The sequence below is a fragment of the Ovis aries genome, chromosome 5 (assembly GCF_016772045.2).
Source record: "Ovis aries strain OAR_USU_Benz2616 breed Rambouillet chromosome 5, ARS-UI_Ramb_v3.0, whole genome shotgun sequence".
In the NCBI taxonomy this organism is placed as follows: Eukaryota; Metazoa; Chordata; class Mammalia; order Artiodactyla; family Bovidae; genus Ovis; species Ovis aries.
In genome coordinates, this window is record NC_056058.1 from 24,852,103 (window position 1) to 24,877,579 (window position 25,477).

Genomic DNA, 25,477 nt, shown 5'->3' on the forward strand with positions numbered 1-25,477 from the left:
CAGCCCTAACCTCCACTGATGGAGAAGGCGATGGCACCCCACTCCAGTACTCTTGCCTGGAAAATCCCATGGGCAGAGGAGCCTGGTAGGCTGCAGTCCATGGGGTTGCGAAGAGTCGGACACAACTGAGCAACTTCACTTTCACGTTTCACTTTCATGCATTGGAGAAGGAAATGGCAACCCACTCCACTGTTCTTGTCTAGAGAATCCCAGGGCCGGCGGAGCCTGGTGGGCTGCTGTCTATGGGGTCGCACAGAGTTGGACACGACTGAGGCGACTTAGCAGCAGCAGCAGCAGCAGCAACCTCCACTGATGGCAAGACGCATCTACTACACAGAGGCAGCCTCTGAGTCTCTGTCCCCATGACGCTCCGTGGGAACAGCCGTAGGTGCAGCTCACGTTCAGAAAACTTCTCTTTGGTATCAAGTCTGTCAGCTTAAACAGACTCCAAAGTCTCCTGCCACATATTCAGTGGCACCCAACTACGTATTAACTGAGTCCTGGATTCTCAGTCTAAATTTCACGAGTATATATAATACTCCTCTGTATTAAAACTGCCCTTAATGCCTATTAAAGTGATTTCTATAACCTAATTCATCCAGCAGTAGAGTACCTAGGTTGGATCCTGATGACGAGAACCCCATCTTGTGGCAACACTTTTCACAACCAAGTTGGGCCACACACAGCACTGCCATTCTCATTCTGAAGACAAATCTGTGCGGAAAAGTTACCATTTTATCTGCTTCACCAGACAGGATTTCTAACCCAGCATTTATCTTGTGTCTGTGACAGCACCAGAGTACACAGTAAATCTGCAGAGCACAGAAATTCTGAGACTTCGTGAGTTATTTTCAAGTGTAAGCTGCTAATCTTTGCACAGCTTACTGCAGGAATATTTTAAGAGAAAAGCAAACACTGACTCTGGATTAGCTTCTGAATTGTTATCATTAGCTCAGTCTAGGGAAAATTTGGATATTTTACTTTCTACAAGACGAACTCACTGAGCTGAAGCAATTACAAGATAAAAATCCCCCAAATGCATAACAAATGACACCCTAGTTATCACCATATAGAACTACCTCACACAGCACACACCTCCCTGCATTTTCTATCATTCATACCATATTTCAATCAGTGTTGTTCAGGCACTCTCTTTTCCACCTCTTTGAAGTACTCCAGTCTTCCCTGTCCTTCACCATCTCCTGGAGCTTGCTCAACTCATGTCCATTGAGTTGGTGATACCATCCAACCGTCTCATTCTCTGTAGACCCCTTCTCCTCCTGCCTTAAATCTTTCTTAGCATCAGGGTCTTTCCCAATGAGTCAGCTCTTCACATCAGGTGGCCAAAGTATTGGAGCTTCAGTTCAGCATCAGTCCTTCCAATGAATATTCAGGGTTGATTTCCTTAAAGATTGACTGATTTGATCTCCACGCAGTCTAAGGGACTCTCAAGAGTCTTCCCCAACACAACAGTTCAAAAGCATCAATTCTTAGGCACTCAGCCTTCTTTATGGTCCAACTCTCATATACATAAATGACTACTGGAAAAATCATAGCTTTGCCTAGATGGACCTTTGTCAGCAAAGTAATGTCTCTGCTTTTTAATATGCTATCTAGGTTTGTCATAGCTCTTCTAAGGAGCAAGCATCTTTTAATTTCATGGCTGAGTCACCATCCACAGTGATTTCCGAGCATAAGAAAATAAAGTCTTTCACTGTTTCCATTGTTTCCCCATCTATTTGTCATGAATTGATGGAACTGGATGCCATGATCTTCATTTTTTGAATGTTGAATTTTAAGCCACCCTTTTCACTCTCCTCTTTGACCTTCATCAAGAGGTTCTTTAGTTCCTGTTTGCTTTCTGCAACAAGGGTGGTGTGTCATCTGTGTATCTAAGGTTATTGATATTTCTCCCAGCAATCTTGATTCCAGCTTGTGATTCCTCCAGCCTGGCATTTTGCATGATGTACTTCTGCATATAAGTTTAATAAATAGAGTGACAATATACGGCCTTGATGTACTCCTTTCCCAATTTTGAACCAGTCTGTTGTTCCACATTCAGTTCTAACTGTTGCTTCTTGACCTGCATACAGGTTTCTCAGGAGGCAGGTAAGGTGGTCTGATATTTCCATCTCTTTCAGAATTTTCCAGTTTGTTGTGATCCACACAGTCAAAGGCTTTAGCATAGTCAACGAAGCAGATATATTTCTAGAATTCTCTAGCTTTTTCTACGATCCAATGGATGTTGGCAATTTGATCTCTGATTCCCGTTTTTTCTAAATCCAGCTTATACATCTGGAAGTTCTTGGTTCATGTACTGTTGAAGCCTAGATTGGAGGATTTTGAGTATTCCCTTGCTAGCATGTGAAATGACTCCAATTGTGTGATATTTTGAACATTCTTTGGCATTACCCTTCTTTGGGATTGGAATGAAAACTGACCTTTTCCAGTCCTGTGGCCACTGCTGAGTATTTCTTCCATATTTTAAGACAGTAAAACTAGATTCTAGAAGTATTATCTTCATCTTTTTCCTTTAAAAGGAATATCTTCCCCAATTTCTCCCACAGTCCCTACGTTCCTACGTGGCTTTCTTAAAGAGATTTTAAAAGGTCTTACTGTTAATAAGCTAAAAAATATAAACGATAACTGGGCTCCAAAAAAACTAGCTATTATTTTTATTATAAGCGATATTATTGACAGCAGGGTACTGAAAACAGGGGAGACCCCAGAAGAGTCTGTGTGATTATCTTCCCATTGTCAGAGCCTTAAAGAAAAACCTAGTTCCAACAAGAAGCCAAATTATTCTTATCGAGAGTACAACTGAAACAATTTTCTCCCCTCAAAATGTTTTTAAAGTTAAAACAGACAGCAGATTAATATTAAAACAGCCTTTTATTGTTAATGTCACGTAAGAAATTTAAGCAAGTTACACTATCTTAAAAAACACAACTAATGCGTTTTAGGAGAAACCCTTCCCTTCCCTCTCCTCCCCCTCCCCCCATTCCCCTTGCGAATTAAGAATCTAAGAGAAGTAACCATAAAACAAAGTTTTGTGGAATCCTTCATCCAGAGTGCTTACATGATGATTAGGTTATATTGCCTTCTTACAAAATTTCTCTTTTCTAGTTAAAAAAAATTTTTGTAGCCTTGATTGTTTATTACAAAAAAATTCAGTACAAAAGTTTGATATATTGAAAAATGCCTTTCCCCTCCCTCACAGCACCGTTATATATAGCAGAGGATAATCAAGAGCAGATTGCTAATCTAGATGGAGCAATCTTCAAATTAAACCCAGACACACAGTGGTTTATTTACCCTCCCCCTCTGCCTCCTAAGAACTTTAAAAAAAAAAACCACACATACAAAAAATGTCAAAAAATTTGAGGGACCCTTTCCAAACAGTACAGTTAATTCAGTGTCAATAATTCACATCTTGCAACAAAGTGTATGGATATGATTTCTTTTATAAAACTTTCAGTGTCAAAAAAGGAAATTAAGGCCATCAGATTCGCAGCTTAAAAATTCACATAAAGGAATATAAAAATATTCTGTGCTTCTGAGAAGGCTCTGCACTGCATGTAGGTAAGGATTACCATACTTCTTTATTCTGAGGAAGACAGTTGACTTGAGAAGTTTACATAATTGCACAGCTTCTGTTGGAACCTCTTGGGGCTCCCTGATGAGGAAAACAGAAAGAAAACTCTTAGCGCTAAGACAATGGATCACAGCATTTTAAAATAAGGAAGAGATACTACAAATTCATTATCACTTACCTCCAAATGGACCTTTATTATTTACTACTTCTCACCCTTTCTAACCTTTTCTTATGGACTGCCCCCTAGGATAATGAAACAAACTCCAAAACACTGATTCTCAACTCTAGTTGCATGTACAAATCCTGAGGAGCTTTAAAAAAAAAAAAGCTGATCTAGGCCTCTAGATTAAATGAGAAATTCTCACTTACCTGGGGAAGAGTATCTATTTATAAGTCATTTTAAAGTTCCCTAAGTAGTTCTAATATGCAGCTGAAGCTGAAAACCACTGTTCAGTAGCATCTTTTTGTAACTTAGTAAACAAGAAATCAGTGGACAGGATTTCTGAACACAGAGAATATGGCTGGCTGGATCCTCAGCTTTCATATCCTGAAGCATCTGCACTGGGTTGATCTTCAAATGAGAAGTCAAAAAGGCTCCATCTACCCATTTCTTTCTCACTCACTAATCCCTTAAAATCTCACATGACTGTGACTCACCACTTCACTAAACAGAAACTGGTTTCTTGACAGTCAAACAAAAAGACTTCAAATCAACTCAAAAGGCCACTGGACTCTTTCTCTAATGTGAAGTCAAAAGAGCTGATCCGTCTTTCCATCTTCCTTCTTTTGAACCTCGATATCACTATTTCTTCTGATCACAGAAGCTAAAAAACCTTGCACATCTTTGATTTCTTTTTCCTTCTTGCCCTCAAGTTCAGTCACTATGCCTTAATGAATCTCTATTTGTACAGTCCCTCAGTGTGTCTGTAGTCTCCCTCTGATACTGTCTCAAATTCTCCTTTGCTCCAAAGTATGCATAAACTACTTCCTTAGGCATTCCTAACTATGTCAATTTAACATCAACCTTCCCACTTCGTTTCTCTCACGCACACACAACCTACAACAAATCTGGATGGACAGATATACCTGGTGCTCAAGTCGACATATCCCCTGTGATGAATTAAAAATCCTCATAAATTCACTGCCATTTCTCTCATTATGAGATACCCAGGATTTACCGCCCCCTCCACCCCCGCCCCAGAACTGGAGCTGGCCTATGACTTACTTTGACTAAGAGAATATGGGCTTTTAAGAAATCTAGTGCTCTCTGTTTTTACTTTGTTGGAGACCAGCTGCCATGTTCATGTTGTAAAGAAGGCTGGGTTAAACCACCAAATGATGAGAAACTGCATGGAAAGAGACATGAAGAGCATTCCAGCCCCAGCCAAGCTTCCAGCTGAATGCAACTGCATGACTCACTTCACTCTCCATTGTGTGAATCAAAAAAATGCCCAGTTAAGCCCAGTCACAGGAATTAAGAAATCACTGTTTTAACCCACTGAGTTAAGGTGGTTTCTCAATGTAGCAACCACAGATAATCTAAACACCCATAGAACACCACTGTGTGTGTGTGTTAGTCACTCAGTCGTGTCTGACTCTTCCTGACCCCATTGACTGTAACTCATCAGGTTCCTCCGTCCAAGGAATTCTCCAGGCAAGAATACTGGAATGGGTTGCCACTCCCTTCTCCAGAAGAGCTTCCCGAGCCAGGTATCACACCCGGGTCTCCTACATTTCGGGGTAGAGTCTTTACTGTCTGAGTCACCAGGGAAGCCCAGAACACCACTGTCTGACTTTTAATACTCAAATAACTGGCTATCCTTCAAAATACCGGACAGAACCTATTTTCCAGAGATATTCTCAACTGTTCTGGTGGCTTAAAGAGCCTTCTCCAGCATTTGACCTGCTGTAACTCAAGCTCTGAACCCCTAGTCTCTTATATTATTCTACTACCAGTCATTATAATGCTTCTCATAAGGGCAGGAAATGAATGTCGTGTCTGTTTCTTGTTTAAGCCAAGTTTAAAATACCTGTTCTTAACGCATTACTCACCAGAAATGTATTAATACTATATATACACCTTAGTTCCACAACCTCCAGACCCCCAGGGCAATAATGTGCTAAATATTCCTCCAAAATGTATGAGAAAGTATCCAGGCCAAAAATCCACCCTACCGTAGCCTACCTCAAGTGGTTCTCACTTTAGAGAGCAAGCTCCTAACTCCTGACTCTGGAGGCTGAATACATAAGAGGATGTTTATTTGGAGCAGGACTGGGGCTAATTAAGGCAAATGAACAGATTTATAAATCTAGAGACATGGTGATGAAGTCTTATAAGGATAAGAGTAGGAATTTTGATTAGTGATCAGACTTGAACAGCTTGAGAATATAAACTGAAGGCTTATTACTTATTAATAATCCTAATTTAATAAATTAAAATCAAATTTGGAGTTCCTTTATTTCAAGGGCTCTCAAAAGTCCAAGCATCAGCTAAAATCTAGCTTGCAATTAAATGATTAAAAACTTAAGACAGCAAGACTTTTGCTTCACATTGAAATTGAATATTACTCTTTTTTAAAGTTTATATGTAGATACCTACTCTAACTTAGTCATCTAAACTCAAAGAACCCTTCAATAATTCTGAGCATGCATTCCAATCCATATATACTTATGTGACATACATGTCCTACATACATTATAAAACAAAAGACAAAACTGAAATTCAATATGAGAAATAATTTTTTAAAAAGAAGTGCTAACATTTTCTTCCAGTACTCAAACGTACTGTATCTTGAATATCCCCTCAGGAAAAACAAACCCCACTTGGTAGATCACTGATTTGGTCCATCAAGTAATAGGGGAAAAGGAAAAAAAAAAATCAAGCCCCACTATTGGTTTTTGGTCTTCATGTAACTATGTTAATAAAATTTAAAAATAACTTTATTGAAGTTAATACCTGCTGGTGGAAAAGTTCCTCCTCAACAGCCACTTCGGCTGCTTCTTCCTCCTCCTCTTCCTCTTCAGGTATGGTTGTTTTGAAGACTGTACTTCTCTGAGCAACCTCCTAAACAAGAGTTTGATTTTAAGTTAAAACACTATACTCAAAACCACAAAGTCTGTGAGAGGACATCCCTTCTTTGCATCAATGTAAGAAACTGCATTCCTACATCAGGGACTCTTTTTTAAGTGGTTCATCAGTACTTCAACTACTAAACAGGAATTTTTGCATAATTAGTAGCAGTTCTTAGATCTTCAATATTTCTTGCAGGAAAGCTACTGGGATCCAATTTGAAATACCCACTGAGAAGTTTCCACTGCTTTTTATCCCATTCTGTTACTAAGAATTCTGTAAATGACTTGGCACACTAAATTCTTTATAATACTCAACATGAATTCAGCTTAAAGATCGTGGTTCCTAGCAAAGAGAGGGTACTAAATAAATGCTGAATAAAATGAAGTCAGAGGCCAACTGCTGTGCTCTCAGGGATCCTGGTAGCAAGAAGACCTCCTGAGACTGAAAAGGACAAGCCTTCATCCCTTCAGCAACTAGTTCCTCTTCAAAGAAATGGAATAAGACACAGGAACAGTATTAATTCACAACACGCTAGTGAAGTCCCAATGTCCTCTGCACAAAAACTGATCTGTCATTCACTGGCCTAACAGAAAGTAGGCGCAAATACAGATGACTTTCCTGCAGAGAATGCCGACTTGCACAAATGCAGCAGTGTTTCTGTTTGAGCACAAGGCTAACCTGATGATCTAGCAGCAAGAAAATGTGTCCTAGAGTGCTACAGAGCTTCTAATTTTACTCTGCACTGTGTCTTAAGGCCACTCAAGAAAGGTAAGTCCAGATGAAGATGCTAAAATCATGTGAGTAAAAGCTTATCTGAAACTTAAACACGGCCCAACTAGTTTAAACTGGCAAAGGAAGAAAATCAGAGAACAGTGTCAGAAACATGAGACTTCAATTTAAAGTATATCCATGGATATCGTTTATAAATGAAGCTGAGGTAGCACAGTAATGTTTTGTACAGACTTTTGATTTTTGCTGCATAGCCAAGGAAAATGGACCATTTTGATTCTCAATTAGCCAGAAACTTCTATTCTGTGAGATCAGTCTGTGTCAGATTGCTTAAACCAAACTAGTACTAGTAAAAAAGCATGTGAATCCTTAGATCAGTTACATCTCTTTGAACTAAGATATACACTGAGGTATGGTGGCACACAAAACAGAAAAAAGACTCTCAAAAAGTTTCCAGAGTATCTACCTTCCCTCAAGTCATCTTAAAATAAGAAAAGTCAAACAAAATCGGTTACAGAATTCTCAGACTTCCTGGTTGTCCATCAGTTGAGAATCTGCCTGCCAGTGCAGGGGACACAAGTTCAATCCCTTGTCTGGGAAGATTCCACAGGCCTTGGGGCAACTAAGCCCACGCACCACAGCCGCTGAGTCTGTGCGCCCTAGAACCCGTGCTCTGCAACAAAAGGGGCCACTGCAATGCGAAGCCCATGCACCACAACTAGAGTAGCCCCTGCAAGCCGCAACTAGAGAAAACCCACGCGAAGCAATGAAGGCCCAACGCAGCTGGAAGGAAAGAAGGAAGGTTTGTTTTTTTTAAAGATGGTTAGTTTAAAAAAAAAAAAAAAAGTGTTACAGAATTCTCACATTTCAGCTTCTAGCAGCTCATGACAATGTACACATCCCATATGGAAACACTGGCTCTTAGAGCTTGTGATAAAACACCAGACTATGAGCCTCAAATGAGAAGCTTAGCAAATAGCAATTTGCCCAACTTCATTAATTATGAATTACTTCAGCATAACTGCCTTTAATTTAAGCCTCCTGTTAAGCACTGTTCATTTGACAACATTTAAAAACCAATTAATCTAATACAGAAAGCCTGTATGGAATATAAGTGAGCTAAATGTCTACAGATTTAAATAAAAAAATAATAAAACAAATTCAGAATCAAAACTTGTTGGGAGGTTTAGGCCCAAAAAGGTACTAAAGATAAATGTCTTTACCAAAAAAATTCCTCTTAGAAGGAAACCGAACCGTACCAGTGATCTGGAAGGCACACATAGACAGTTTGCCTCTCTATCAACATGTCATGGGTCTGTCCAGGTAAAGCCCTGGGTACATACAGGTACACCATCTACCCAGCAGTGAAGCAGGGCCAGCTCACATGCTGTCTCTCCGGCTCTGCACTCAGTCACGCCATGTGGCTGGCCTGAAATCACCAGTGTGAGTATTTACACCACAGAAATCAGCGATTACCACAAATCAAGGTGGTTTTTATTGATGAAGGAGCTGACTGTTAAACTATGGTGTCTCAGGACACACAAGTAGTATCTACATGTACAAAAGTTTCAGGGACACCTATATTTTAGAGGTACAGAGAGGCGGCTCTATTATTTTCCTCATTAAAAACAAAAATAATAATAATCCGTGTTTTCTGCGGTGACACTTACTGCTTTTAACCCACCAGCATTCCACCCCACTCATCTCTCATTAAGAATGCACAGTTTTACCTGGGCACCCTCCCTCACATGGTGATGTGATGTGTGTGTCACAAAGAGCTGAGTGTGATCTAGCCGTGGAGGCGGAGGAGGGCTCAAGCTCAAATTATGTCCTCCCAACTCTAGGAACTAGCTAAGAGATGGGCACATGACCCAGGCTGGTAAAACAAGAGCAAAGCCCAGGCGAGGACCTGACTGGGCACCATGCTCTTGCCCACAAGAAGTCGATCTGGAATGATGGCACCTCCAGCCAGCAACTATTTTGCATCCATGAGGGAAACACTCAGGAAACAGACCGCAGAAAGATCCCAGGAAACAGACCGCAGAAAGATCGCTGGGGACGCTGGGTGAGCCAATGGATCAAGTCCACTCTCCCTGGATTGTCAGTACTGTGAGCTCACATATCCCCATTGCTTTAAATCCATTTTAATTGGGTTTCCTGATATCTCCAATGCCTCAGCAAGAAAACATGCACTGAAAAATTAAGTTGACTCAATAAGTCAGTTACCTACAATCTTATAGAAAAATGGTCTTTACAGGTGGTAATTATGAATTATGATAAATACAGTCTGGAACCTACTAACGAACATGGCCTTACAAAATGAAATATATAAATGTCAAAAGTACTTGTCTGACAATCACAGAAATAAGAACCGTATTCATAATACTTTGCTCATTTCTGACAGAAGTCACTTTACAGAGTCTAGCAAGCAGAAGACAGAAGTTTGTTAAAAGAATAGGCAAACAAACTCAACAATCTAATATTCAGTGGTTTGAATCATGAAGGGAAACCTAAGCTCAAGTCAGCTATATTGATACATCATCAGTAACACTACCTCTAGACATATGCCATGTCATGGTATCTACTTTGTTCACTTGTCCTTGAACCTATTTTGTGGGCTTTTAAACCTCCTGCATCCCAAATTATCTTCCTATAAGATCGTTTCTAAGTTGGAACATGTTTTCACACACAAAAAAGATGGGACTAGATTCCATGGCTCATAAAAACCTATTTCATCTACCATGGCCCCTTATAATAGCACTTTTCAATCTGGGTGAATCGCCACTCATAACATTTTGAAAAACACATGTACTCTGCCAGTTTCAGACCTTGGAGAAACTACCAATTTAGGAGCTGCAATAATTTCAGCACTCAGGCAGCACCAGCTACAGCTGGGAAGAGTTCCAAAGTGCTGAAGGCAAGAAGTAAGCAGGGCTCCACACTGAGAAGAGGAAGATTCTGTTCTTTAAAGTCTGTCAATTACTGAAGGCATTTTTAAACACCCTCCAACCCTGAGAACCTAGGAGGTATTTGGAGGTGAACTGTACTAAGGTCTACAGTGAAAAAAAATCAGATGCCCTTTCATTTTCAGCCTCAGTCTGAGATTAAGGGCATTCTTCTTTCAGCAGACAGTGAGTTCCATATGAAGAGAGGTCTAAACACCAGCAGATGTTTACAGTGAAGGATAGGTGGGACGATGGCTGGGCATAAGGCACCTCATATGCGAACACCTCAGAACCCATCATGAATGCAGTTAATAACTTTATTTCTCTGTACTTACGTGAAGGTCTATGTTTGATTTTTCCAAAATTTTACCTAGTAAATTCTTACTGAATATGTGCCAGGAAAACTCAGAACAGGTCCTTGTCCCTGTGTGCTTATTACTCTAGTGAGACAAGACAACCTGATAAGCAAGGCAAGGTCTGTAACCTGGCACTATGGGAGGAGAGAAGGAACTCCTGACCTGGAACCATGCCTTCCTTTGCAGACACTTTGATCTCTTAGTACGTGTGTGTGGCTGGGGGAACTTGGGGGTGTCTTTCTGTGACAGCAGGGGTAGGTTAGGTTCTTTGACAAGAATTCTATGACTGATATGTTGAAAACATACACATCAAGCAAAGGTACACTCCTCAATCTCGAAACTCAGTTTCACAAGCAAGCTGAAAGCTAGTAACAAGGTTAATAGTATAAGCATTTACCAGAGGCCAGATACTATTCTGGGCACTTCCCAAGGACTGTTTCATTTATATTGCTCTTAGTATATTATAGTAATTACTTTGTTATTACCATCTTCACTTTAAAATGATAAAACTAAGAGAGCTGAAGGAACTCACCTAAAGTCCAAGGTCACTGGGCAGTGGAGACAGAAACTGAACATAGACTGAATTCTGGAATCTGCGCTAACAATCAAAACCACGACAGACTCATATTTCATTCCTAAAATCTAAAACCCTGCAGTTAGCTTTACTTTGACTGACTCAGCAGCCTTGGTCTGATTTAAGCAATCAGTTACTTCACATTTGATTTCATCCTTGAAAAGAAATCACACTTGCACGATGAACCCTCAAATGAAACTGATGCCGTGGTGGGGACACAGATAACAGACTTTTGGTTGCCAAGGGGGAGGGGTTTGGGGGAGGGATGGACTGGGAGGTTGGGGTTAGCAGAAGTACACTTTTACATATTGCATGGATAAATAAGGCTCTACTTTATAATAGCATAGAGAAATAATACATTCAATATCCTAGGATAAACCATAATGGAAAAGAATATTTCTTAAAAATATACATATATGTATAACTGAATCACTTTGCTGTATAGCAATAATTAACACTATAAATCAACTATACTTCAATTAAAAAAAAAAAATGACACTTTGGTGGAACCGATACGTACTTCTCCCTGAGAATTTTTCAATATAACCTTCACATCTTCGCCAGTGCCCCAAGAGTTCTGGTTCTTCCAGATGAGGTCGGTGGGAGGACTGGCTGTGACACCGGCATTCGCAGCCCAGATCTGGGAAAGAGAAAAGAAACCAAGTCACTCTACACACAGCCCTGCTCTCCCACGTGCCAATAACATAATGATGAGACTTCCTAACATCCTGTAAGAGGAGTGACTCTAGAATTTCCAGGACTATGTGGCCTAGCTTCAGCCTTGCTGTATTAACCAGTTGTGTTTCCAAGAGCCACAGAGCTTATCCAGACCTCAGCTTCCCCATCTAATAAGTAAAAATGCTGCTATAGGGACTAGATTCATATCCTAGCTCTCCTAACATGTCAGCTCACCTTGAGCAACCTACCTTACTTTTAGCCTCCAATGGGACATAAACAGTACAGTTAATACATGGGACTACTGTGAAGGAAAATGATGGCCCACAAAGAAGAGCCGAAGCTGAAACCCCAATATTTTGGCCACCTGATGCGAAGAGCTGACTCATTTGAAAAGACCCTGATGGTGGGAAAGATTGAGGGTGGGAGGAGAAGGGGACGACAGAGGATGAGATGGTTGGATGGCATCACCGACTCAATGGACATGGGTTTGAGTGGACTCCAGGAGTTGGTGATGGACAGGGAGGCCTGGTGTGCTGCGGTTCATGGGGTCGCAAAGAGTCAGACACGACTAAGCAACTGAACTGACAAAGAGGAGATGGCTGACTCAATGAATATAAGCTCTCACTGCCAGTACTCTATTATTCTATGGGTTTTATGAGCCATCCTTCCGTGTAGAGCCTTCTGCCCTCCTCCAGCGGGATCCTCTAGCTGCGTGCAGCAGGAACTGAGGAGATGACTAACTTCTCTCAAAACCTCTGCAGCAGACAGCCTTATCTAGAATACTGTAATGGAAAGTGGTATGTACCTAACTAGAGACAGTGTCATAATACCCCAGAGTGTCTGAGACTGAATTCCAAAAAGAAGTCAGGAAACAGAAAATCACTCATTATTCAATGGAAAACATGACTGCTATTGAAACAGACAAAACAAACAAAAAGAAATATTTCCCTTTTCCTAAACAGGGAAATTCTGCAACATTTTAATGTATTTACTGGCAGAAGAGTATTGATAGAATAGAGAAAACTTGAAAGTTAGAAAACCTGGGTTTGAATCATGGACATAGGTGTGTGATATGTGATGTGATAGTCCCACAGTCACGTCTGACTCTTTGCGACCCCATGGATTGTGGCCTGCCAGGCTCCTCTGTCCATGGACTTCTCCAGGCAAGAATACTGGAGTAGGTAGCCATTTCCTTCTCCAGGGGATCTTTCCGACCCAGGGATCAAACCCAGGTCTCCTATGTCTCCTGCATTGCAGGCAGGTTCTTTACCAGTGAGCATAACACTACACCTCTACAAACCTCTACGTCCTCTCCTGTAGAGACACTACAACCAGTCCTTATCTTTCCAAAAGACCATGTGAAAACAGATAGCAAAGTTTTGTACTCCATACATTGTTTAGGAACATAAAGGGCCATACAATGGCAAAATGAAGACTGGAGATGGTATAAGCTGGTATCTTTTTAAATGGGGAAAAAACTTTATCAATTACTAATTAGGAGAAACCCCTTTCCTCTTAAGCTCCTTTGAAGCTTCCAAATCTTCCATCAGCTTTACAAATGGAAAAGGGCAGAAAGCATTTACTAGGATAAAACTGAAAAAGAGAACTGGATCCAGGCTGACCTTTGGGTTTTGTGGAATATTAATCTAACCTCAAGCTATACTTTTCACTATTCCATATGGAATCATACACTTGATTTAGTGTTAATAATAATTGTAACATGTCAGTAACCTTACTGGGTAATTTAATCTAAAACTAATATGTACTAGAGCTGTACTGTTCAACATGGTAGTCATATGAAGCTTGTGAGCACTTGAAACATGGCTAGAAAGTATAAAGATTTAGTAAAAAAAAAAAAAAAAGTAAAATATCTAGTAATTTTTTCTATTGATCGTGATATAATAATGAATTGGTGAAATGATAATATTTTAGATTTACTGAGTTAAATAAAAGTTCTAAAATTAATTTCACCTTTCTTTTTCACTTATTTTAAATGTGGCTACATGAAAATTTCAAATTACATATGTAGTTCCCTTATTTCTGGTTTAGAGTTTTAAACTGATCTTTGCTATTGCCTTGCCTTGTACAATTTTACAGGAAGATTACTTATCACTACTATGTTCCACAGAGCTTCTTAACACATTTAATGCCAGTTAACAAATGGAAAAAAAAAAAAGTATTACTTTTTTATGTGAAAATTGATTTCTCCCCTAGATCCACAGAATATATATACCTATTTAGTCATTGAGGAACTACATTCAGTGGAAAAAGCAGATGACTGGCCTAACAGTTTTATACTACTTTAAAGAGAGAGAGAGCACACTCAGTCTGAAAATTCTGAATTAAAATGTCAGATTCTTTCCAACACATTATGCAGCTTCCACATGACACACAATAGGACTGAGCAATTTTGTCTCACTATAATAATCACAAAAGAGAAGCAAAGACAGTGTGGTTAGGGTATGTTCCCATTTTCACCAATCATTACAAAATTAGCATCTGATATTTTCATAATGTGGTGGCAAGTTCCATGAATACATTTTTTAAAAGAGAAGTTCTAACCTATTTCAGGCTTTGATATTCAATACTAAGTAAGGTTTGCATCAATCATAAAATATAAAACATTTAATATTTTTTAAAAAGAATTGATAAAAGGACAGCCACTGCAACATTCTTCACAGATGAAAACAGTGACTTCTTTAAAATCTGTATCAAACATATTTTGTTTGCTAGGTCTACTTACTGAGTAAAAACAAAGGAATTATGTGTTTGCTCAAGGGAAAATATTTCTCTAAAAAGTGAGTCAGTAATACTTAGTAATGATCACATATATGCACCTGCAGAACACAACCACAAGGCACCACTTAGAATTCAAAACAGAGTCAGAAGGGCACGAAGCCCATCTCCCTCCAGATCTTGACCACTTAGATATCTGAAAAACCACACTGATATTGCTAAAATATTATGTTTAGAGAATGATGCTTTACAACAGTACCTATCACCTAGCTGTGTTCAGTCGCTAAGTGGTGTCCAACTCTTTATGAGCCTGTGAACTGCCTCATGCCAAGCTTCCTGTCCTTCACTATCTCCGGGAGTTTGCTCTAACTCATATCCACTGAGTCAGTGATGTCATCCAACCATCTCATCCTCTGTTGCCCCCTTCTGCTCTTGCCCTCAATCTTTCCCAGCATCAGAGTCTTTTCCAATGAATCCACTCTTCTTTGGCGCTGAAGCACCAAAGTATTGGAGCTTCAGCTTCAGCACCAGACCTTCCAGTGAATATTCAGGGTTGATTTCCTTTGGGATTGACTGGTTTGATCTCCTTGGAGTCTCCAAGGGACTCTCAAGAATCTTCTCCAGCACCACAGTTTGAAAGCATCAATTCCTCGGCGTTCAGCCTTCTTTATGATCCAACTCTCACATCCATACATGACAATGGAAAAACCATAGCTTTGACTATACAGACCTTTGTGGGCAAAGTGATGTCTCTGCTTTTTAATACACTGTCTAGGTTTGACATAGCTCTTCTTCCAAGGAGCAAGCATCTTTTAATTTCATGGCTGCAGTCACCATCCGCACTGATCTTGGAGCCCTAGTAACTTTTGTTAAAACAAGTCCCTATCCCAATCTCAGAGATGGTAACTAAGAGTGAGGTAGACACCACCAGTCTAGACACCAAAACACTATTCAGATGATACTGATCCTCACCTAAGGCTAAAGACTGCTGTTTTAAGACATACCTCAGCATTAATAGATCACCTCCTAACAGTTCTTTATGCCAAGTAGTATCTCCTGCATTACACTGGGCTACCAGGTAACACTCGAGAGGCAGCTTTTTTTGTTTTGTTTTTCTTTTGTGGGGAGACAAGCAGGGAGGGGTGGGGGGAATCAGCTGATAATATCTACTGGAGTAGACAAAAATATTTCAGAGGCCAATTCTTTCACTTTTAACAGTCAATTACCATCTCAAAAACACAGAATTTTTTAATCTTTGGTAGCACTTGTAATTCCCCAATAATGTCAAAAACGTTTTAATGCCCATATCTAAAACGTGTCTCTTTAAGCCAAAATGGTTTCAATTACTTCAATTATTGGTTGAGATCGTGAAATTAAATGATGACTAAATTAACTTACTGTAACAGTCTGGCCTGCCTTCAGCACATATCTTGAGGTATATTTGTAACTGACTGATGTGTCTCCAATTTTTCTGATCATCTCCCAGCCTCCCATTGGTTGGTCCTATTGAAAAAAAAAAAAAATCAAGGTCACTTCAAATATACAGAAAGTTGTGGAATAATCAAATAAATCAATTCTTAGGCAGTTAAACTAAGACAACTTTATGACTGTCTTCCCATGGTTCCTATTTTCCCTACTATAAAAAGAAAACATGGTTTTGTCATTCAGCAAAACAGAAACTTTGACAATGCTGCAATCTTAATTATTAAGGTGTGTGATCTTAAAGAGCGCAAAATTGGAAGAAAAGAGATGGGAATCAAACTAAATGGTCATATTCAATGCTAGATTAGGTGCATAATTTAAACTTATAACATCACCTAGCTGAATAACTACCATTTCACACATCGAATTTTTGACTACCATAAGCTTTTTAAATAGAGACACATAAAGCCTGGAAAGAGAAGGAAGAAAATACACGCTTTTTCTTCCACATCTGTACCACTTGTGCCCATATTTAATACTTATCTTAAAGCATAAGAGGTTCAAAAAGGGTTAATAACATAATGAGCCAGTCCCAAGCGCTGGCTGTCAATGTTAGCCAGTAGGCTGCCCAGAGCTGCCCAACTCCTAAGGAGCTGTTCAGGGTATTAAAGCAATTAGCTGCACTAATTTATTTATATCCATCTCTTACTCAAAGACAGGAATAAACGAGGCTGAGAGCCAGCTCCAGAACAGCTCCAAAAAGGGCGGCAATGCCTCTTGTAACACAGCCAAACCACTACAATGGAGCAGCAGAGGCTCCTCTGTCCTGCAGTTTCTAAAGTCCTGACTGAGAGGGCCTAGAGCCCGTGCTGCTTTGCATCAGAACCACTAACGCTCCTTTGCCCATCCAGAGTACTTACTCATCCACACACAAGACAGTTTTAATGGCTTTGAGGAGAAAAGTGATTTTACAGACATTTTACAAATCCTGAAGGTGCTTCTGAAAGTGCGATCCATTCCACTGTACCTGCCTCTGGCATCATCTGACAACCCTTCACGGCCCCAGCTTGAAAGTTCAGGATTCCCTGCTATGAATATTTTATGTTTACTTTTAAATAATTTCAGGATTGAGCTTCATACTATTCCTAGTGTGTATTAAATCAACAGTGTTCATTCATTTATTTAGAGAGAAAAACACTCCTAACATGTGTCAGAGTCTGGGCTCGTATTTCCTACCTTTCATAAAGCTAACAGCTGTGAAAGAATATCTACACAATCTATCTTCTTCACAATTCTGGCTAGAACAGGAAATATTAATAATTCATCCTTAGGAAGGCCACGGTGACAAAATGACCGGATGCGAAAAAAATCCCTGGCTCTCCAAAGAAGAGCTAATGAATAAAATTTTTAAACCACTAAGTGCACCATCCCTCTTCCTTTTCCTACTCAAGTTTATGCTACACTTCATGAATTTGGGTTAAAAAGGAGAGGGAAACTCTTATTTCATGAAGATGACTGAATCCAAATAAAGGCTGAGGAGTTATTACAATTGCAAGACAAACCCCCAATTATCAAAGCCTGTCTGGACAAAAAGGGGTCTGCGTTTTCACCTGTTCCGAAGTGTTCTTCAAGCGGATAAATTTTCCATCAACATCTATCTCTTCAATGCAAACATTCCCAGTGGCTGAGGCAGAATGAGAGATGCTGACACTACTGCTGGCCTCGGATTCTTCCACATCCACTCTCTTCCGCTTTCCTCTGGTGGTACGCACGCTGCGACTCGAGGATGCGCGTGATACTGTCACACGGGAAGAAGGGCTTGGAGAGAGCTTCAATCTACATGGGAGAAATAAAACACTCCAATTATGAAACACATATGCTCTTCCTATCTTAATGCACATGCATTACTAAAGCACAGCATTAGTGACAATCTGTTAGACAAAGCCAACGTACATCTTAACAAAAAGAAACTCATTTGTGCTACAATGCCCACTATCAACACTGTTTCTAAAAATTACTATCTGAATGTTTTAGCTAAGAAAAGACCACAATCATAATGCATGAAGTTTGGAAAACTGGGAGAGGGGTGGTGAGAGGTTGGGGTGAACAACTCACCTACCACCATCACCCTACCACAACCACTGTTACATTTAGTGTCTCTCCTCAACTTCTTCAAACCTGTATTTTCTGTTTACAAAATTATAATCACAATGTACGCAATGCTGAAATTAAATGTCTGTTTATTCTAAGTGAGATACTTTCCCTTTGGAACTTTTTCTCAGAAAAGGTTTAAAAGGATTTACACACTAACCATATTTGAAAAGTACACAGTCTCTTTCAGCAAATCTAGTATTTTGCAGCATGTCTGCATGCACGCTCAGTCTTGTCTGACTCTCTCCGACCCCATGGACTGCAGCCTGCCAAGATCCTGTCCATGGGATTTCCCAGGCAAGAATACTGGAGTGGGGTGCCATTTCCTCCTCCAGGGGATCCTCCCAACCCAGGGGCTGAACCCACGTCTTCTGCAGCTCCTGTACTAGCAGTGGGATTCTTCACCACTGAGCCACCTGGAAGTCATTTTGCAGCATACTAAATCATCAAAACATTTAAAATCCCAAAGGAGAAATGGTATCCTTCCAGAGTTCAGCATTTAAAATAATAATACTAAGACTGCTTGTACATCTTCTGTTGTTGATGTAGAAGAAAGATCTATTACTACCTACCTCTACACCTAGATATTAAAAAAAAAAAAATGAGAAAACACTTAGGATTGTCCTAATTGTTTAAAAAAAAATCCTATTTACTTTTCTTCAAATAGAAAGGGTGGGGGCAAAAAGTAGACTACGAGGTAGAGTGACAAGCAAGTTGCATACCTCTCTTCTTCACCTTCTAGGAGTTTCCTATAAGCACTGATTTCCATGTCCAGGGCTAACTTGACATCAAGAAGTTGCTCATAATCGTTCAACTGTTGCTGCATCTGATCACGTATCTCCGCCATCTCTCTCTCTTTGTCAGACAGCATTCGGCGAGAGTTGTCTCTTTCTTTAGCAAGCAAGTCCTCCAACTCTTGAATCCTCTCCAAACATGCTCTAGACTGAAGAGGAGTCAAGGGAACACATTTACTTTCTAGGAACATTCCAACATTAGCACAACACTAGCACAGCTATTTTAAAACATTTCCTGACCTAGAGCAAATCCAATCTCGTAACACCAGAATGCAAGAACATTTTTATTTTAAGAAATTAAAAAACAAAATTCCTCCAATACAAAATACAACTCCTAGGAAAGTTTTGCCTTATAAAAAGGCTAGGAAAAGACATTCATCAAATGTACACATAATTTTTCTTTGTTTGACCAAATGAAACAGAATTTTAAGCTGTGGTTTTAGTAAAAAAGTCTGGCTCCCTACAAACCATTTAGCTCAAAAGTATAAAGTAACGAAAGCAAAGAATGACAAGAAAACTCATTGACAAAAGAAACAGAGTATCTTATGGGGAACTACTGGAACAATTCAGAAACTTAACAAAAGGGATTCTAGTTACCACTTCAGAAACGGTGTGCTTTCCCACACTCCATCAGCATACAAACACCATATGATATAGTGTAGGCTGTAAATATTATTATAAGCATGGAAACCTCATATTTGGTATTTAAAAAAATGAAAAATCACACTTCCTACACAAGAAGGTTCATCTTAGAAACCTGTCGTTCACCAGGTAATCACTCATCTGCATGTCTCCAAAACAGAATTCATCTCCTCAGAAAATGACCAAGGTAATCAACTCAAAAAGACTGATGTAGAGCTTAGGCCCTTAAATCACAAGTACCTATGCATCAAAGCAGGAAGGAAAGGGCACATATTGTGCAAAAGTGAAATCTGGAAGGCTAAAGATAAAAAGGATCTCTATTCTACGTAGAAACATTACACTCTGGCTAGTGAATTTATTTCACACAGGGGTATAGGTTAAATAATTTGAAACTGCTTTACATGTATACTGAGGCTGGACAAATGAGGAAACGGGATGGTAGAAACCAGGCTTCTCACGCTCAGGGAGAGAAGTTATAGATAAGCAAGGAAGGAAACCTAAAGTGAACCCAGTGGTACAGGGTTAGAGTCCCAGACATCTGTGTAAATGTGTGGTAACCTTAATATAAATACAAGTGGACAGAGATACAATTACAGATAAGCATGTAAACATGGGTGAGCATATACACATTTACCTAGCTCTGCCCACAAGCAGGCCTAGAAACAATGACACCCCAATACCAATGAGCATATCCAGGGCCCAGAACTTGCTTTCTAGATACCATTCTCCAGTAAAAAGAACCAGAGTGCCCTAAAGAAATAGCTGATACCAGTGCTGAGATAGGGAAAATACACGACAAGCCTGGAGCATATTACAGAACCATAAAAAAAAGAAGTGCTCCAAAAAGGGGGGAACATGGTAGCCAATCTGACAAAACTCCTCAAAGCCAAAGCTGGAACAATCTGAGCCAATAAAATCATCTATTATCCAAATATAATACAAATTATAAAAAGATTTCCATGAGTCCATACTGACAGAAACCAATGAACGGACAAATAAATACACAAATAGGGGAAGAAGAGGTGAATCTTTACAAAAGCATTCCATTTAATAAAGGTAAATACTCTCTTCAGAATGTGACACATAATTCCTGCTCTTTATCCTTGAGGGCAGCCTGGACTTGGTGACTTGCTTTCTAAAAACAGAGTTAGGGAAACACAAAAATAGCAACTTACAATTGGGAAACCTGGCAAACAGTGTCTTAGCCAATGATGAGGGTTATCACCATCAACGATGTGTACATGTCACGTCATCCCTGATATGATGTAACAAGAGGGCACGTAAAATCCTTATCTCCAGGCTAATCATAAGAAAAGCACCAGATTAACTTAAGATTGGAGGAGAGCCTACAGGATACCTGGCCGGCTCTTCTTAAGACTGTCAAGGTCATGAAAAACAAAGAAAGTCTGAAAATCTGTCACTGACCAGAGGGGACTAGGGAGACCCGTGGGTACCATAAAACAGAAAAAGAACAGTAACAGAAAATCTGGTAAAATCCAAACCGTCTGGAGTCTAGCTGACAGTAATGTACGGACGGCAATGTCTCAGTTTTGACAAATGAACCACAGCCATCTAAGATGCTAACAAAGAAGGAAGACTGGGGGAGGGAGCTAAGGGAGCTGTGTGTACCAGCTTTCCAACTTCCCTACAAATTTACAATTATGCCAAAATAAAAATGTTATTTAAAAAATAATCAACCAATGAATTAATTACAATCCAGGACATTCTATATCAGAAGCAAGCATTCATCTCAAGAGGGAGGCTAAACAAAATCCTGCCTCAGAGACCATGGATTTACCTGTATTTGCCCAAAAAAAAAAAAAAAAAAAAGGCTATAAACTGAGAAATCCATTTTTTCCCTTTCTCATGGTTCTTATATTTTCTTTCCTCCAAAATAAAGAACAGTTAAGTGTAAAAGGTATGTTCTCTGGGAATTTCCTGGCACTCCAGTGATCAGGACTCCGTGCTTCCACTGCAGGGGGCACAGGTTTGATCCTGGGTCAGGGAACAAAGCTTTCTTATGCAGCACAGCCTAAAAATAAGGAAGTAAAATGTCTCCTCCTCAGTCAATCTCTTTATTTTTATTTACCAGGTGGGAGAGACAGATTGGCGACAATGTCTAATCTGAAGAGACATAAATCACCCAAGATTCAGAGAAAACTTTTAGCCTCGATCTGTAAAGGCCAAAATGCACTCTATTTGTCCACCTTAGATGTTACAGGGTTCTGTAAGAGGGAAAAATCAAAATCTAGGTATAAGTAAGCTTTAAAGTTACTCTGAATCATTTTGTATTTTTAAATAGAAATATTTAAATGTAGTTTAAATAACCGCACTACACCTGCTTCATAGTGAAATACAAAGAATAAACAGGAGAGAGAGATCTAGATCCTTCTTCCTGATTCTGCCACTAAATAACACACCTCACTAAACTGGTACCGTTAGGAAAATGAAGCGGTCCAACTAGTATCTGTAAGATTCTGCCTCAAAACTCTAAAACTGTACTACTCATTTCTAATGGGGTTGGGTTCTCTTTGTTTTAAAATACCTAATTTTACCAGTTTATTATAATCTAGCTCTCACAGAAATTTCCAGAATTTGGGTGTTAGAAAAACAAAAAATAAAGGTGCCTTCAAAGTGCCACTAAATTCTGCAACTTAAACAGACCCTGACCAATTCAATAATCTGGCCAAAGTAAAAAATCTAGATAGAAATGAAAGAAAAGCTGTAAGCAATATATGAAATGCCTAATTACAAAACATAACACTGCTGCTATATTACGGAAAAATATTTTCTAAGTCACCATTTTAAAGGCTATATCAATTGTAAGTAAAACTAAAGAACTGCTTCATTAACATGAGTCACATAACCAAAGAGGAAACTCTGTGGCCTAACATACATGATGAAATCAATGACTCCACAACAAATACTCCAAAACAAAAAGTTAGAGATGCCTTTTTCTTTTTAATGATCTAAGGCTAAAATTCATCAACCAAAGAAGATATCCCTCAAGATATATTATTTATCATAAAACCTGATACCAGAAAGGATCACTCTCCACCCCCCTGACAGAGAAATTTAAAACTATCTGGCTGAAGCAGGCACTCCTCTCCTATTTCCTAAGGAAGGAGCTCTTCAAAACACCGAGGGCCCTGCCTAACACTGTTTAAGAGCTGCTAACCTGATGTGAAGAACTGACTCATTGGAAAAGACACTGATGCTGGGGAAGATTGAAGGCAGGCAGAGAAGGGGATGACAGAGGATAAGATGGTTGGATGGCATCACTGACTCAACGGACATGAGTTTGAGCAAGATCCGGGAGTTGGTGATGGACAGGGAAGCCTGGTGTCCTACAATCCATGGGGTCACTAAGAGTCAGGTGTGACTGAACTAAACTGAACTGAACCTGAAGTTAACCAAAAAACTTGCAATGACAGGAACATAACTAACAGGCAAACAGGGAAAGAGCCCTGGACCTGAGTCAGAAGACACAGCTACCAAATTTCAGAGCCTACTGCTATTTAACCACAGGCAAGTGCTATTCACCTCACCTGTAAAACATCCATACCTAGCATAATCAAGTGCAGTAAGCATCAGCCCCTGCCCAGCCTCCTAAAAGATAAGCAAATGTAAAACTGAGGGAGACGGAATAACCAGAATACCATTTATTAAATGGAGAGTAGTAGCAAATGTCAACTCAGAGTAAAAACAGACAGGACTATCTTTGGAAAGGTACCTATTAAATGGGGCAATGGAAAAAAGGTGGTTAAATTCTTAAAAAGAAAATCTTTGAAGAGAGTAAGGTATAAAGAGAAAAACTGGGAACAGTGAAAGAAACCCATTTGTCAGCTTACAGTCTCTGGGCTCGTCATTAAACTCACCCAGGTCTGTGGTCAGACTGAGTGGACTCAAAGGCCCTTGTCCTTCCAGCTCTTTAATTGTATGTTGTGAGTAATGAAGTACACATGATAACAGCAAAGTAAAAACTTCTGTTTTAATCAAGCTCTTTTTATATCACCTCGTTTTACACAATAAGGTGTCTTCTAAATTCCTACAATAAATGTCTTCAGTTTTGTAATCAGAAAAGGATACTACTAAAAACAAAATATTAAAAAAGAAGCTTATTTAATGAAGAATAAAAAGGCTACTCTTATATGAAAAATGTTAAACAACATAATTTCCTCCCTTAAGGAAAACAGAAAACTGAAGTTACTGCCTAAGTCACTGAGGTGAGCAGCAGATTATCAACATATCCTGCACTTATATGGTTGGACATGTACTTTGCACGCACACCAGCATCACCCTTGAACCAAAACCCCGATTTCAGGCAGTGTCCACACCTGCTTACGCAGCACCCAGAGTGCACCGTCCCACACTGACAGGCACCCATCAACACACCAGCAACAGTCACAAGACAGGTGTGCCAATGAATGAATGAGTCACTAAGTTCTTAGCCAAGACGCAAACTGATGCTGCTTCCCAAGATACTAACTACTGAGTATTCTAAGCACCAAGGGAGTTTGTCTAGAAACACAAAGCAATCACCACCCACAAAGAACTTCCGCAGGTTTTCCTTCATAACAGTTTCTAAATGTGATGCAAACGAGTACGTCGGGAAGAGCACTGTGTGGAGATCAGACTGCTGGCTGGGTCAGAAAACCAGGGTCCTGGGATAAGTCCAGAGAATAAGCCAGCAGGTCATTCCCTCAAGGGCAATTCCCTTAGCTCCAGATAATCTATTGGGTTAGGAACAACAGTCTCTGCCCGGAGGATGCTTATGCAGTGAGAAATAGAAGAAACCTGGGGAGCACTGTGAAACCAGAACTCAAGGAAATACTATCCTCTCTGAAAAGTGATTTCAGGAAGAGCCAAGCAGGTGGGCTACCGTGGTGGAGGCGGCCTTCAAGTACAACTCTGAAGCTTAGTTACCTCCTTCTGCAGATTAGAAAGCTGAGACGAGAGGCTCTCAATTCTCATTCGACTTTCCATCAGTTCTTCTCTGGCGCTGTTGACAGTAGAAGTATTCATCTCTGACGACAGCCTGGCATTTTCAAGCTACGAAAAGAAGCAGACCACGGTCAGTCTTACCTAGTGAATTAGAACAAACGAATGAGGAAGTGTGAACCATCTCAAGATATTTCATTTCAAACCTAAGCCCTGTCAGTAACTAGCTGATGAAACAGGAAAAGCATCATGAAGTTCGCTGATGTGCTATGAATTACCTTAGAAGTTTTTCTGCTTTTTCAGCTCAGTTTCCAATATGGGAGCTTAACAATGCTGATATATGTGGGTTTACCCAAAATTTAGTGCTTCAATATTTCATCCATTATATGTCTAATGTCTCAGATAATGCAGCTAGTAAGCAGACTGAATAGGATTTAGCCATGGTGGTGTTTGCAGGAAAACAAGCATCACATATCCCTAACCAGCAAATCTGATACAGAATATAAAACAATAAACAGAAAGTGCTAATTAAGAGATTATCTCCAACCAAATAGAAATACTTCCTTTCAGAAGCAAAAAAAGAGCTCCTCTGGTACAAACAATAGCCCATTCCCCCAAATGCCCACAGCATTCTGTCCTGCCTGTCTTCAGGTATGTCTTCTGTATTTCTCTTCCCTGACTCCCTCTGAGACCAGAGTCTACGTGACCGACCCATCCTTAGCTTAGCTTCTTCAGTGCCCAGCACAGTGCCAGCACCAAGTAAGGGCTGAACAACTAAATGTAGGGATTAAAAGATCACCCTCTCATCAGCCAACTACTACTTCATAAAGTAGATTAAAAG

At 39.8% G+C, this 25,477-nt stretch overlaps 1 protein-coding gene across 2 annotated transcripts in view; it reads right to left on the minus strand.

The window, feature by feature from the left end:
• Positions 1–2,873: 2,873 nt before the first annotated feature.
• Positions 2,874–25,477, minus strand: part of LMNB1 (lamin B1) — a 53,220-nt gene continuing 30,616 nt past the window's right edge. Inside the window, exons 5-11 of one of the 2 annotated variants that reach the window (XM_004008662.5) lie at positions 24,622–24,747; positions 18,982–19,202; positions 17,719–17,944; positions 16,085–16,189; positions 11,793–11,912; positions 6,552–6,659; positions 2,874–3,676 (exon numbers count right to left, since the gene is read on the minus strand). In XM_004008662.5, the coding sequence (XP_004008711.1) occupies positions 3,635–3,676; positions 6,552–6,659; positions 11,793–11,912; positions 16,085–16,189; positions 17,719–17,944; positions 18,982–19,202; positions 24,622–24,747 (948 nt within the window). In that variant the 3' untranslated portion in view covers positions 2,874–3,634. Of the gene's footprint in view, positions 6,660–11,792; positions 11,913–16,084; positions 16,190–17,718; positions 17,945–18,981; positions 19,203–24,621; positions 24,748–25,477 lie in introns of both variants that reach the window. The other variant, XM_060415644.1, reaches the window with a different exon arrangement.